The sequence below is a fragment of the Macrobrachium nipponense genome, chromosome 47, assembly GCF_015104395.2.
Source record: "Macrobrachium nipponense isolate FS-2020 chromosome 47, ASM1510439v2, whole genome shotgun sequence".
Classification (NCBI taxonomy): Eukaryota; Metazoa; Arthropoda; class Malacostraca; order Decapoda; family Palaemonidae; genus Macrobrachium; species Macrobrachium nipponense.
In genome coordinates, this window is record NC_087222.1 from 18,113,354 (window position 1) to 18,127,678 (window position 14,325).

The 14,325-nt window shown below is 42.2% G+C and overlaps 1 protein-coding gene and 1 long non-coding RNA gene across 2 annotated transcripts in view; both read right to left on the reverse strand.

Moving 5' to 3' along the window:
- LOC135204749 (uncharacterized) overlaps positions 1–14,325 on the reverse strand; it is a 62,379-nt gene that overhangs the window by 1,768 nt on the left and 46,286 nt on the right. The gene's annotated exons all lie outside the window — the stretch shown is intronic.
- Positions 10,901–12,523, reverse strand: LOC135204384 (gastrula zinc finger protein XlCGF49.1-like). The gene has a single exon (XM_064234605.1). The coding sequence runs from the start codon at positions 12,521–12,523 to the stop codon at positions 11,855–11,857; it is 669 nt and encodes a 222-aa protein (XP_064090675.1). The 3' UTR covers positions 10,901–11,854.

Sequence of the window (14,325 nt, forward strand, 5' to 3'; positions counted from 1 at the left end):
AGCCGACACGGAAAACTGTATTTTATTTCTTATGGTGGCCTGCTCACTATAAATAAACAGAACTAATATGTTCTTCAAACTTTTGATAAAGGACTTTTCAATTTAATTTATTTTCAGTTCGAAATAAGGAGAAAATCTGCCTTCTAATATGTCAATTAAAATAGCAGGTTTACGCAGATTCGCTTTATTCGGTTAACTTAAAACGGCCATATAAAGCTCTTAATTACTGTAGAATTGTTTATTAATAATTTGTGTAGATTCTAGAAGCATAAGTTCCTTCATGTAGTAACACTTTTTAAACTTTTAAATATGGAAAACTATCATCATAACGAGAGAGAGAGAGAGAGATACGAGAGAGAGATGAGAGAGAGAGAGAGAGAGAGAGAGAGAGAGAGAGAGAGGGTATTCCTGACCCAGTGCACAAACAAGTTTACGGTGTTATGACAATTTTAGATTTATACATACATTCGGACACATTCAACTGTCCTTGTCACAGGCCAAACATCTTAATTCTAATGTTCCTCTTAATATCAACGATACTAGTTGACGGTCAAGTCAAGTATGCCAGAGTCTAAGGGAAGACTACAAGAAGTCCAGGAACCAACAGGCGATGGAGAAACAGTCTTTTGTCACTGTGTGGGTTTTAATGAAGGTTAGCAACGATTTTGTTTGCCGCAGAACCATCATGAGTACGTCAGTTAGTTTGTAGTCATCTAAGAGGACTTTAGTCACAAATTGCACAAACGATATTAAAACCCAACGGAAAAATTTCTCTACAAATTTCCTACTTTATTTAGGTCCTCCGTTCCATTCGACTGTAATAGATACCTTATTCCAACACTTAAATTTCCACACAGCTTTGTTCACAGAGACCAACTAATGGTTAAATGAAGGTTGGGACAGTGAAACTAAAGTCTCAACATTTAATTATTCCATAAATTAGCATATCAATATCCACTAGCGATCATATTTACCACCTACAATGTTCATTCATAAGGCAAGGGATAATAAATAACATTAAATGTTATAGGAGTAATAAACTCAAGACCTTAAAATCTCTAACAAGATACAACTTGGTTTCATATTGACATTTGGATCAGGTCTCCAGTGGTCTAGAATTATTTGTGGCTTATTACTGCATATCGAGTCTGCTGTCCATATGCCTTCAACCATACCTTCAGTTATTTGGGATAATAGTAGGTACTTGGACTAGGTATTGATAACTTCTCCCTCAACTCAAGTGTCAAGATAATAGTTAAGATATTTTTCTCCACACTTCATTATGAAGAAACCATGCAAACATAGATAAACTCAAGTCTTCAAGAGATCTTCAGCTAAAAGAAGTCTTCCTCTGATGAATTGATTGGAGTAATACAGAGACTGCGTGATCAGCTGCCAGACTTCTGGGCTTTTTCAAATGAGGGAAGAGACGTAACCCAACACAAAATCATGCTGGGATGAATCTGAAAGCTGAAAGACAGTAAGGTAAATATAAGCAATGGGTTTGTCTTATTGCCAGGGACCTCCCCTTACCAGAGAAAGGGGCGGTTACTTCTATACTCTATAAAGATAAATAGGAGCCGGGTGAGCTACACAAGTTGCTGAGCAGCCACCACAGGTCCCAAGGAGTAGTTAGCACAGTCATTTCTTTTAGAGGTTAACTGCCAGCTACAGAAAGAGTTAGTCTTGCAATTTGAATTAAGACTACCTGGTAAGGTAGTCAAGTTTTAAACTTCTCCCTCATAGCAAGATGTCTTTAATGGTTTTATAATATTCTGTTTTCATTCAGACTTTTTAAATTGATCTGCTTTATTAAAGAAAATAATCCTGCAAAGTGAACATAGTCCTTTATAGGTACAGTTCCCCAAAAGGCAGCTGTTATGTGAATGAAGTTAGTGCATTGGGACAGCAAGGAAAGATGCACTTCAATTGGGAAGAGGTGCACTGGGACCAGATACTCGGTGCATTCAGACCACATCAGGGTGCATTCAATCACTTTTGGCAGCATACAATATTATTTAAGTTTTGATGGGGTCAAATGAAAGTTTCTATTTATAAATAAATATTTTTATTATTTACCAATATCTTAAACATTTATAGATTGAAATAAAATAAAATCAAAAGCTTAATCTAAGCAGAATAATACATTACTTTAGTCTTTTACAAAAAAAGTCCAGTTTCAAACACTTCAGACTGGTTAACCTAAAACAAAATCACACGTCCACTGTGTTTAGTGAGCTAATACAAGGCATTATGATTTATACAATTGCTGTAGCATTTGTATAAATCATAATGCCTTCTTTGTAGAAGATTAAACCCAAGAACATATAATAAAAATTAATAGAATAAAACTGCACCTAAATTTCACTGAAGTATAATGAAGATATCAATCCTTTCTATTTCCACTAAGAATAACATTTCATGGAAATATTCTAGCTTACAACTACATATACAAGTGCATATATGCACAATGCTGAATAACAAAAGGAAGAAAACCATGTCAGCCAAAGATAATACTAATCCTTTATTTGGAAATCTTACAAAAATACACAGGAGCAAGAAGAGTGGAGAAGGCAAAGGAAAATTTCTTAACCTAACACTGTGCAGTGTTCAATGAGAAAAATTGTAAGCAAAAATGATATTGTTAAACTACAATAAAGTTTTGTACATACTTACCTGGCAGATATATACATAGCTATAGTCTCCGACGTTCCCGACAGAATTTCAAATCTCGCTGCACACGCGACAGGTAGTTCAGGTGGTCTACCTTACCCGCCGCTGGGTGGCGGGTGTACGAACCAATCCCCCTTTCCTGTCAGATTTTCTCTTCCACCTGTCTCCTGAGGGGAGGCTGGGCGGGCCATTAGACGTATATATCTGCCAGGTAAGTATGTACAAAACTTTATTGTAGTTTAACAATATCATTTTCGTACATGAACTTTCCTGTCAGAAATATACTTAGCTGATTGGCACCCTTGGTGGAGGGTAAGAAACAGCTAAACCAATAAGGAAAGAAAGGAAACAACTGGTGTTGTAGGATATAAAAACCTTGGTTCTTACCTGTTCAGGCAGAAGACTTCATTGATACTGTCACTGAGTCTGCATTGCCTGGAGAGCTACAGCTAGGATGTGACCTGTTGCTGAAAGACTCTCGGATCTACCACTGGGATATCTGATCCCTTTGTGTGGTAGAATCCAAGTCGGATCCTGTTAAAGGGAACTCGTCCGCTAGCTTGACAGGTCCTAACCACTACTACCGCAAGGAGCCACACTCATCAGACCACCTAACCAAACTACTAAAGGTTAGTATTACGACATAAAGAGATGCCTCCCTGCATCCTCTTTAAGACAACCATCAACAACAAACACAAGACATAAGGGAAAAAATATATACAACTAAAAAGGATGAGTTCCAGCTCCCTGCCCCAGCACCGAAGCCGCCGATACGTACGGGCCCAAGGCGAAGCATTTTTCATAAGTGATTCTCACATCACGTAAGTAGTGGTTTGCGAAAACCGAGTGACATCTCCAGAAAGTTGCCTCCATCAGGTTCTGCATGGACATATTCTTGTTGAAAGCAAGAGAAGTCGCTATGGCTCTTACTTCGTGGGCTTTCACCTTAAGAAGCTTAAAATGGTCTTCCTTACAAGAACCGTGTGCTTCTTTAATGAGGCTTCTTAAGAAGAAGGACAGCGCATTCTTCGATAAGGGTCGAGTACGGTCCTTTACGGAGCACCAAAGGACCTCTTGATTGGCCTTCAGTTGCTCTTTTCTTTTCACTGGACAAAGAGTTCTCTCGGGTTCTTCTCCTACAAACGAAGATAACCCACGAATCTCGAAGTTCCTGGGCCATGGATTTGATGGGTTTTCGTTCTTTGCTAGAAACCCAGGGAGGAAAGAGCAAACCATAGAATCCTCCTTAAATCCCACATTTCCTTCAATCGCTTGAAGCTCACTCACCCTCTTGGCGGAAGCTAGAGCCATCAGGAACAGCGTCTTCTTAGTCAGGTCTTTGAACAAGGCTGAACTAGGGGGTTCAAATCTAGATGATCCAAGGAATTGAAGAACCACGTCTAAATTCCAGTTTGGAATATTAGGAGACTGCTTCTTCACTGTTTCAAATGACCTAATAAGGTCATGCAGGTCTTATTCTCCGATAATTGAGGCCTCTGTGTCTAAAGACAGTCGCCAACATACTGCGATATCCTTTAATAGTTGAAAACGACTAGACTGCATTCTTGTCTCAGGAATAGAAAGAAATCCGCAATCTGGGTCACAGAGGTACTGGAAGAGGAAACGTTATTTCTCTTGCACCACCTTCTGAAGACGTCCCACTTTGACTGGTATACTCGTAAGGTGGAAGACCTCCTAGCTCTAGTGATTGCCTTAGCAGCTGTTGACGAAAAGCCTTTCGCTCTGACCAGTCTCTGGACAGTCTGAAGCCAGTCAGACTGAGAGCGGGGAGGTTTTTGTGGTACCTGTCGAAGTGGGGCTGTTTGAGTAGATCGCTCCTTAGAGGGAGCGATCTTGGAAGGTCCACTAACCATTCCAGCACCTCTGTGAACCATTCTTGGGCTGGCCAAAAGGGAGCGATCAATGTCATCCTCGTGGAATCTGACTCTGCGAACTTTTTTAAAGTTATCCCCAGAATCTTGAAGGAGGGAAACGCGTAAATGTCGAGTCCTTTCCAATCGAGAAGACGAGCGTCTATCCCTATTGCCTCTGGATCCGAGATGGCGAGCAATAAAGATCCAGTCTCTTGCGCTTTGAAGTGGCAAATAAATAGGTCTAAGTGCGGCCTGCCCCACAACAATTCCAAAGGCTCTGGCATACATCTTGTTGCAGATCCACTCTCCTGTGGGAAGGACCTGATCTTTCCTGCTGAGGAGATCTGCTCTTAACATTCCTCTCTCCCTCCCCGTACGAATCTGGTGAGAAGCTTGACCTCCTATTTCTTCGGCCCACAGAGGAAGGTCTCTTGCTGTTTACGTACAGGGAGAAGGAATGAGTCCCCCCCTGTTTCCTGATGTATGCCAGAGCCGTGGTGTTGTCCAAGTTTATCTGCACAATTGCTCCTCTTACGTTGGACTCGAACGTTTTCAGAGCCAACCACACGGCCATCAGTTCTTTTCTGTTGATGTGCCAGGATACCTGGTCCCCCACCCACCCGGTCCCTGGACACCCTCCATGGTTCCCAGAGTCGCACCCAACCTGTTTCCAGACGTATCGGAGAACAACACCAGGTTGGGGTTCTGGGATTGTAGGAGACAGTCCCTCCCGCGTAAACTTGTTGGGATCTGCCCACCATGCTAGTTCCTCCTTGACTTGGTGCGAAATGGACAGGGAGAACGTCAAATCCTGAGAACGACGACTCCAATTCTGATGAAGAAAGAATTGGAGCGGTCTCAGGTGCAACCTTCCTAGGGAAACAAATTGCTCCAGTGAGGAGAGCGTCCCCAGCAGACTCATCCACTCCCTCACTGTGCATACTTCTTTCCCTAAGAAGGTTGTTACTTTCTCGAGTCCCCGGGCTATCCTTTCCTGAGACGGAAAAACTCAAAAACTCCGAGACTTCATCTGGATCCCCAGATAAACACACTCTTGATCGGGTATTAAGCTTGACTTCTGGAGATTGACCAGGAGCCCCAACGAACTCGTCAATTCCAGGGTTTTCTTTAAGTCCTTCAGACAACGATCTTTGGAATTGGCCCTTATAAGCCAATCGTCCCCAAGGGCTCTCCTGTCTCATACCAAAATCCAGTCCGTCCGGAAAGCTTCGACGGAGGGAAGGCGAACATAGTTTTCCCCGCTTCCTCTTTGGTGCGCATCCAGGATCCGAAACTCCTGAGCGCTTTCTTCATTGAGAGGGTCGGTTCATTCTACACACGAAGACCCTTTCGTTGTCTTCGCCGTGGAGAACAACGACTGCGAAAAGGAGGAGGCAGCAGCTCAGGGAATCCCCGAACTCCTGAAGAAGAAGCTCTGTGAGCTTCTTGTAAGAAGAAACTGCTGCCAATGTACTCGTTTATTCATCAGAACCTTCCTGGCCTTCTTGAAGAGGAGAGCGAGGAGGATCCTTAGAGGAGCTCCTTGCGGGGGTATAGTGTGAGGTTGGAGACAATCGTCTCGAAGGAGGAGTTGAATCCACAGGAGAGCGGCGCACAGGAGAACGACGAGTCAAAACCGAAGGGCGCCTTTCCGAAAAGTCTTGTCTAAACTCGCACTCCTTCCTCGAGGAAGACGAAATCTTAACTGCAGAAGGGGTAGGACTCCCTGTCCTTTGAAAGACCACGTCTATCACAGGGGCGCTTACGAGAGGGAGAGAGCCTACCAGAATCCTGGCGGAGCCTATCGTAAGGAGAGCGGCTGCTAGGCACTGAGTGCCTATCAGGAACAGGGCGCTTGAGAGGATCCTGGTGCCTACCAAGCGGAGAAACGCTGCTATGCGCCGAGCGCCTGTCAGGAGCAGGGTGCTTGAGAGGTTCTTGGTGCCTATGAAGCGGAGAGCGGCTGCTAGGCGCCGAGCGCCTAACAGGAGAAGGGGGCTTGAGAGGCTCTTGGCACCTACCAAGCGGAGAATGGCTGTAAGGCTCCGAGCGCCTAACAGAAGCAGGGCGCTTGAGACGTTCTTGACTCCTAGCAAGAGGAGAATGGTCAGGAGTAGGGCACCTCGAGATCGATGAGCGCCTACTAGGAGAACGAAGCAGTCGAGGCTCAAGGTGCCTCTCCACAGGAGAACTGCTACCAAGAGAAGGATGCCTACCAGGCGCAGGGCTCCTACTAGACTCTGACGTCTTACAGGAGAGGAGCGACTTACAGGAAAAGCAAAAGCGCCTACTAGTCACGGGGTCCGAAGTTCGAGGAGAGTAGTAGGAAGGAGAAGCGCGCCTACTCACAGAGGGGCGCTCTCTAGGTTCTCGGAGAAGACGAGGAGAGGAACGACGAGACGGAGACGATGAAATGAGCCTTCTCTGACCTGAGCGCCTCTCTTCTCTTGAACGTACTCTAGAGGAAGGCGGAAGAGACGGAGCGGAGCGTATACCGGAGGCAGGAATCTGATCTGGAGAAAAACCTTCGTAATCCAAAGAGCGCCTGTCCGAAGTTTGGCGCCTCGATGCCTCTGAGAGAGAGCCAGGGGAGTGGTGCCACTCTCGTGAATTCCTACGCTCAGCCGAAGCTTCCCCAAAAGAAGGAGATCGCAGACTACGAGGGGAGCGTTCCTTCGAAGAAAAGCGCCTAGATCTCTTGATAGGGAGAGACACATCCTTCCTTCTACGAGATCTCGAGACTAAGGAGTCCACCAGGGCCGAGATCTGAGCCTAGAGGCCCGCCAGCACTCGAGTCGGTGAATCTACAGGATCTTCCTCCGAAGCAAACTCAGAGTGGGGAGTGGGAGAAGAAGGGCGATCACAGGATCTCCTGGGTCTCTTCACTTCCAAGGAAGCCTCTTCAGTAAAGTCTTCTGGGCTGGACGCCAAAGGGACTGAAGGGAGCCTCCGAAGCCACCCTCTTCAACGGGCGTGACGCATCCTTAGAGTTTCCAATCCCAGCGTTTTGGAGAAGGCGAAGAAGACGAAGAGAAACAACTGGCGAAGGATCTCCCTCTTGACACGTTCCGAAGGCAGCCTGGGAGCGCAACTTCAGGATCTGCCGAGGGGGACGCCTGACCGGTGGGGGCTCTCCCTAGCCCTCCTGCGGCTTTCGACTTTCCTAATCCACTGGAACTGGGTGGGAGTCTGGAAGAGGTCTAGGCCTGGAGGCACTAAGGAGCCCGGTCAGACGCACCCTCCCCCACATCCACTGGGACATGCACTTATCACCATCACTAACACTTTTACCTTGTTCTAGTAGAAGAGTCTTGTCTTCCTTAGATTGAAAGGAAGCCTTTAAGGCCGCCGCCTACGAAGACGAATCTACGGTTTCGGCGCGGGGAGCAGGGGCTGAGACCTGGGAGGAAGGTTCTAAAACTACATTAATGTTATTTGTTTCATCACTCACTCTCGACCTACTCGAACTCCTAGAGGAAGCCTTATGAACTCTATCACGTTCTAGCTTTCTAATATAAGAAGAAAGAGGCTTGTATTCATCCTCATTCAGAACCTCGCTTATTCTTGACAACGGGTTTACTAAAAGTACACTCATTCCCCCTGCATTTCACACAGATCGCTGTGAGGGTCAACCGAAGCCTTCGGCAACCTCACCTTACATCCCTCAGTCAAACACTACTAAACAAAACCGGAGTTTTGGTTACAGAATTTAAATCAGACATTCTACAAGAAAAATCCAGCGCAAAGTCAAAATCGGTCCACAAACAGCGTATGCCAAGTCAAACAGAGCGAATACGTCACCAAAAAGATCCAAATCAATCTCCAGGCAAGCGAGAATCGAAAAGTCCATCGAAAGGAAACAGCAACAGTTGTTATCGTTCCGGCCGACAGAGAAAATCTGACAGGAAAGGGGGATTGGTTCGTACACCCGCCACCCAGCGGCGGATAAGGTTAGACCACCTGACCTACCTGTCGCGTGTGCCGCGAGATTTGAAATTTCTGTCGGAACGTCGAAGGAGACTATAGCTCAAGTATATATCTGACAGGAAAGTTCAAAAAACAAAAACTAAAAGTAATTTATTTTTCCTTTGCATAAAGGTCACACAACCATTTTGCATCAAATTCACTTTGGCCAAAATACTTTGGCTCTGCCTTGACTTCTAATAAAGACTCTGCAAATGAAGAGCCTTCATCTGCATTTTCAGTGAGACATCCTCCTAGATTCTCCTTCTCTTATTTGAATAACAGCAATGATGATGGTCATGAATTGGATCATAAAAATATAAATATGGGTTTTCTTTTTATCATCCCTTAGGTTGCTGTTGCCTTTTTTTATATAGATTTTGCAGACAAGTTCACAATAATTATCTCCACATCAAGTGCAACTTACTTTGGGGTGCAAAACATTAACAAATCTGTCAGCGCAGCTGAACATCCTCTCTGATGAGTGACTTTGCTTGTGCATTTTGACACCTGAAAAACAGTCTGGCATTCAGAAACAGACTGTGATTTGCAGAATACAAGACAAAAGTACAACATGCAGTGTAAAAGAACAATATCTATCCTCCATGAGTACTCACATATGTTATGAATCTACAAATGAAAAAATGTTTCAACATCGTGTGGAAGAATATCATCTTTCTTCCGAGTTAACAAATTCATTCTATGATGAACCTAATGAAAAAAAAAGACTTCTCGGAAACCAAGTGCAGATACAGGATATGACTTCTTTCTAGCATGAGTTTTTACACACCTTTTGCGACACCTTCATTCAAAACAGACGCAGGAGTCAAGTTAAATAAAATCGTAATAAAAACTACTTGGACAGAGATCAAGTAAACAGTTTCTGTCTAGTGTGAATTCTCGTGTCTTTTGAGAGGTCTTGGTTGAGAAAAACTTCTTTGACATATAGAGCAACTATATGATTTCCCTCTGGCTAATGTTATTCTTAATTTTCAATTTATATCAGGGGTGCAATAGTTGCATCTCTATATTCCACGAGTCTTATATCCAAGGGCTCGTTTCAAGTTATTTACCATTGCTTAGAGGGCAGCAATCTGCACCTCATTTATACTGGGCAACTTCGTATACCCTGAAGATATTTTCTCAGAATTTTCTTCATAAATCCTGTTGCTCCTACCACCAAATGTATTCTTTTCTATTTCCTTCAGTTCCCATGTGCTTTTCAGGTCATTCTTCAGGTCTTGGTATTTTGTTATTTAAGCCTTTCAGCTCTATTGAGGCCAAAGTCACTGGGTACTGTCGCATCTATAATCTTTGCTGTTTATTCCTCCTTGTTCTAGATCACAATATCAGGTCTCATAGCACCTCCTTCTATATATCTTCCTGTTGGAATTTCCTTGTCATAAAAGAGGGAGGAGATTGGATCTGGTTCATGCTCCCACACTTTTCCTTTCACTTCAATTCTGTATTCTTTACATATTTTCCAATATATATTTACAGATCTTGTTGTGGTGGGCTTGTGTAGTGACCATCTGCAAGCAGGGTCTTGCAGGCTGATATCAGATGACTAACACTCTCAACCACTGCATGACAAAACATACACTTGCTGTGTAGTGACCATCTGCAAGCAGGTTCTTGCAGGTTGATATCAGATGACTAACACTCTCAACCACTGCATGACAAAACATACACTTGCTGTGTAGTGACCATCTGCAAGCAGGGTCTTGCAGGCTGATATCAGATGACTAACACTCTCAACCACTGCACGACAAAACACAATTGCTGATATGCCTGGCATTTTCTTGAAGCCGTCTGTCAGGAGGCCTTGGTCTTGGGCTCCTATTATCAGTCTCTCCATCATAACCTAGATCTCCATTACTTATCCATCTAAGTGACACTTCTTTGTCTTTGTAAATTTTCCAATTCTTCTTGAAATCTTCCTTTCCTTCCATGGTCTTTATACCTTTCCATTTTAAGTCTCTCCTCTCTGTCACTGTATTACTGCCTAGTTTTCGTGGCTATTGTTGCAGTTGGTATCCTCTGTGTCTTTTATCAGATCTGCAAAGTTCTTAGCCTGTTTTGTTATTGATGTTAGTTGGCTCAGGGCTCCATTATGGTGATGGGCAACCTTTTTGATGTTTCCATCCTCAGAGCTTTTCAAGTACTACCCTTGACTTAATATTGGTGCTCTGCAGGCCTGGTTGATCTCAGTCAGGCCTAATCCACCTTCTCTGTGAGGGAGGTATATTCTGTCCATACACTGGTGTCTGTATGTGACTTTATGGAGGGTGAGAATCTTCCTGGTTTAATATCCATCCTCTCTAACTCACCTTGTCCCAGTCCCTACAATACCAAAACCATATTTGTCACCACTGGTATCGCCAGCTGGTTTATGGCAGTGATCTTGTTCTTTGGTGTTAATTCTTTAAGTGGCTGATGTATTCTCTCTTTACCTTTTCTCTCACTTTCTCGTGTTCTATACCAGTGTTTTCTTCTATTCCCAAGTACTTATATGCAGACTCCTCCGCCAGGTCTTCAACAAATATGCCTTCTTCTACCTTTATACCTTCTGATATTACACTCTTCCCTCTCTTTATTTTACTCTTGGCACTCTTGTCCAACCCAGATTTCATGCAGGTGTCATTTGAGAATTGGTGGACTGTCCTAACTTATTCTTCCAATTTTTCCTCTGAATCTGCAAACAAATTCAGGTTCAATCTTTCATTCTCTTTTCTGCTTCTGCTTTTGCTTAGGTCATAGCCAGTGTTAATGTTGTTCAAGATTTTACTAAGCGGATCTATGGTCAAGCAGAATAGAAGTGGTGAGAGGCTGTCACCTTGGAATATTCCTCTTTGGATCTTTATGTCTGGAATTACTATCTGGCCCTCAGAGTGTTTTAGACAGAGTGGTCTTCCACTTACTCATCTGTGCTGCCAAGAAAGATCTTATTTCCTCATTGATGTTGTCTAATTCCATACATTTGAATATCCAGGTGTTGTCTAGGGTTTTCAAAAAGTGGCTTCCAAAATCTCTCTAGGTCTTCCTTGCTCAGTTGTGTTCATACCTCCACTGTTTCTTTCATCATCTTCCTATACAATCTTTGAATTTTCACCAAACTGCATATTTATCTAATTTACTTTTATCTTCTGTTGTTTGTTTCCTATTTGTGAAGCTAGGGCCTTTATATTGGCTTGGTGTTCTGCCAGTTTTCCACTGATTTGTTCATTCCATATACTGTATTTTTTCGTTATTTTCCTTATTTTCTTGAGCAGATTTTGTGAGTGAATTTGATCTGTTATATAGTTGGTCATTTGAGAGATCTCTGCCTTAACTGGTTCATTTTATCATGTTGTTTCTTTTTCTTCTCCAGAGTGCAACCTCAGATGATTTGTAAGACTTGATTTCCGGGAAAATGCTTTCCCACATTCGTTGCACATGAATGGCTTCTCACCAGTATGCAATCTCATATGAAGTGTAAGACTTGATTTCCGGGAAAATGCTTTCCCACATTCCTTGCACATATATGGCTTCTCTCCAGTATGGATTCTCATATGAATTATAAGACTTGATTTCTGGGAAAATGCTTTCCCACATTCCTTGCACATATATGGCTTCTCTCCAGTATGAAATCTCATATGAAGTGTAAGATGTGTTTTGCGGGAAAATGCTTTCCCACATTCATTACAAATGAATGGCTTCTCTCCAGTATGCAATCTCATATGAAGTGTAAGACTTGATTTCTGGGAAAATGCTTTCCCACATTCCTTGCACATGAATGGCTTCTCTCCAGTATGGATTCTATATGAAACTAGAATATGTTTCAAGGAAAATGCTTTCCCACAGTCATTGCATATGAATTTCTCTCTGGTAGGATTTGTAATATCATTTGTAAGATTAATTCTCTTGTAAAATGCTTTCCCACAGTCAGTTGATCTGAAAGGCTTCTCTCCATTGTGACTATTCCTCTTTCTTGTTGGTACTTCCTTCTTGCAAGTTTGTGGATGTTTTTTCATTCACTGTTGAATCATTTCATATGAATATTTATCATCTTCATTAGACTCACAGAATTCCATCTGGGGTTATATTGATGTCCATCAATGGATCCAGAGACAAAAAGTCTCCATCACTGGTTCCACTAAAGGCAGCCAAGTTGCTGTTTTCTTGATTTATGGAAGGTAGTGATAATGCACCTTCAGTTTCACTTTTCAAAGGAAATTCTGAAGAATGTCCTGGATTCATTTTAGCCTTATTCTCCTGTCCTGTTCTGTAATGACAATGTGTTCAATTCACATCTCTTAACACACAATTGTTTACAAATAATTACCGAATAAATCTGTTAAGAATTAAGTACAATATCTTGAAGGACTACAATCAGGTTTCACTGCTGATGTATGCAGGTTTCACTGCTGATGTATGAATCTAATATTCAAAACAAATTTTACTTGTTCTGTAAATTTGTTAAATATGCATACAATAATTCACTGTTGTCTCATACACTTAAGAGTTGCTATTGGTAATGTTCCATGTAGTACGAATAAAGAACATGCATTCCAAAAATCCTGAAGCTAATCAAAAATGTCGAAGGAAGGAAGGTTCTTGAGGGAGAATCTGAAATCAAACAATGCAACACAGAGTTAGGAAACATAATGCCAGAACTGAAGCAGTAAAATAATCGATCGAATTCAATTCAGGTTCCCATAAAGGTCTCAGGTCGATTAACAAAGCGTGCATTTGATAGTTCTATCCAAACATGAATACAATCCTACCAAATGTTGTCCAGACACATCATCAAAACATTCCTGGGGCAACAATGCAACAATAGATTAACAGTTAATAATGACGCCCACCACCTCACATCTGTAAACCCTCTTCACTTGATATTATAATACAAATTGCTTATGAACATATCTTATTAACAAATGAAAGGCCAAGAATAGCAAATGCAAGAGACCATCATAAGAGTTTTGTGGGGTAACAGCAGGAAGGGTACAATACACAGCAAATGCTTAATTATATCTGATCTAGCTATACATAACACCATATTATCCACAAATGCAGTAGATAATAATAAAAAAAATAATAAGGGTCAATTGAGTAGTAATTTGAAGAGAGATGAAAGTTTCAAATTAGTTCACTGATGTTATTATGAATAAACAATACACTGAGTAGCTATTATGACCAGCAACACTGATGACAGTCTTGGAAGGTATGTGCTGCTACATTTCTTCAAATATGACATTTTTTTCAGAGCTATATGAACCAGAGCTTTTTATGAAGGAGTATTTTTCAGTGCATGTTGGAAATGGGTTAATTGGTGGTTAAGGAGAGTGAGTAAGGGAATTCCCCTCACTCATATGCCATCACCGAGCATTTCTTGTTTTGGCCTGGTGAACAAAGAGAGGTGGGTGCGATGGTAGATATGATACGAGGTTTTGGTTTGCATACCTATGAAAATTTCATATTACAGCATTTCCTCAATTAGCGTATCTGCATATGCATGGCTTGCGACTTGGCAATATATTCACATTTAACTCCAGCCCACCAAAATCTACATGAATGTATACATACATAAATAAAAATAAATAGAGTAAAAAGCCCTTTTGGTTTTCAATGCTGCAAAGGTGGAATAAATACAATTTTTTTAAGCAATTTGTATTTCTAATATACAAACCTGAATGTCTTTACATATGGATATAATTGCAGTGCAAGCTGGGAAAACAGCTGTTAACTTTAAATAAGTGGTTAACTATCAACGGTAGGGTGGGAGTCCCACCCACCCCATCCTTAAGCTTCACTTTAACCTTTTGGCTCAGGT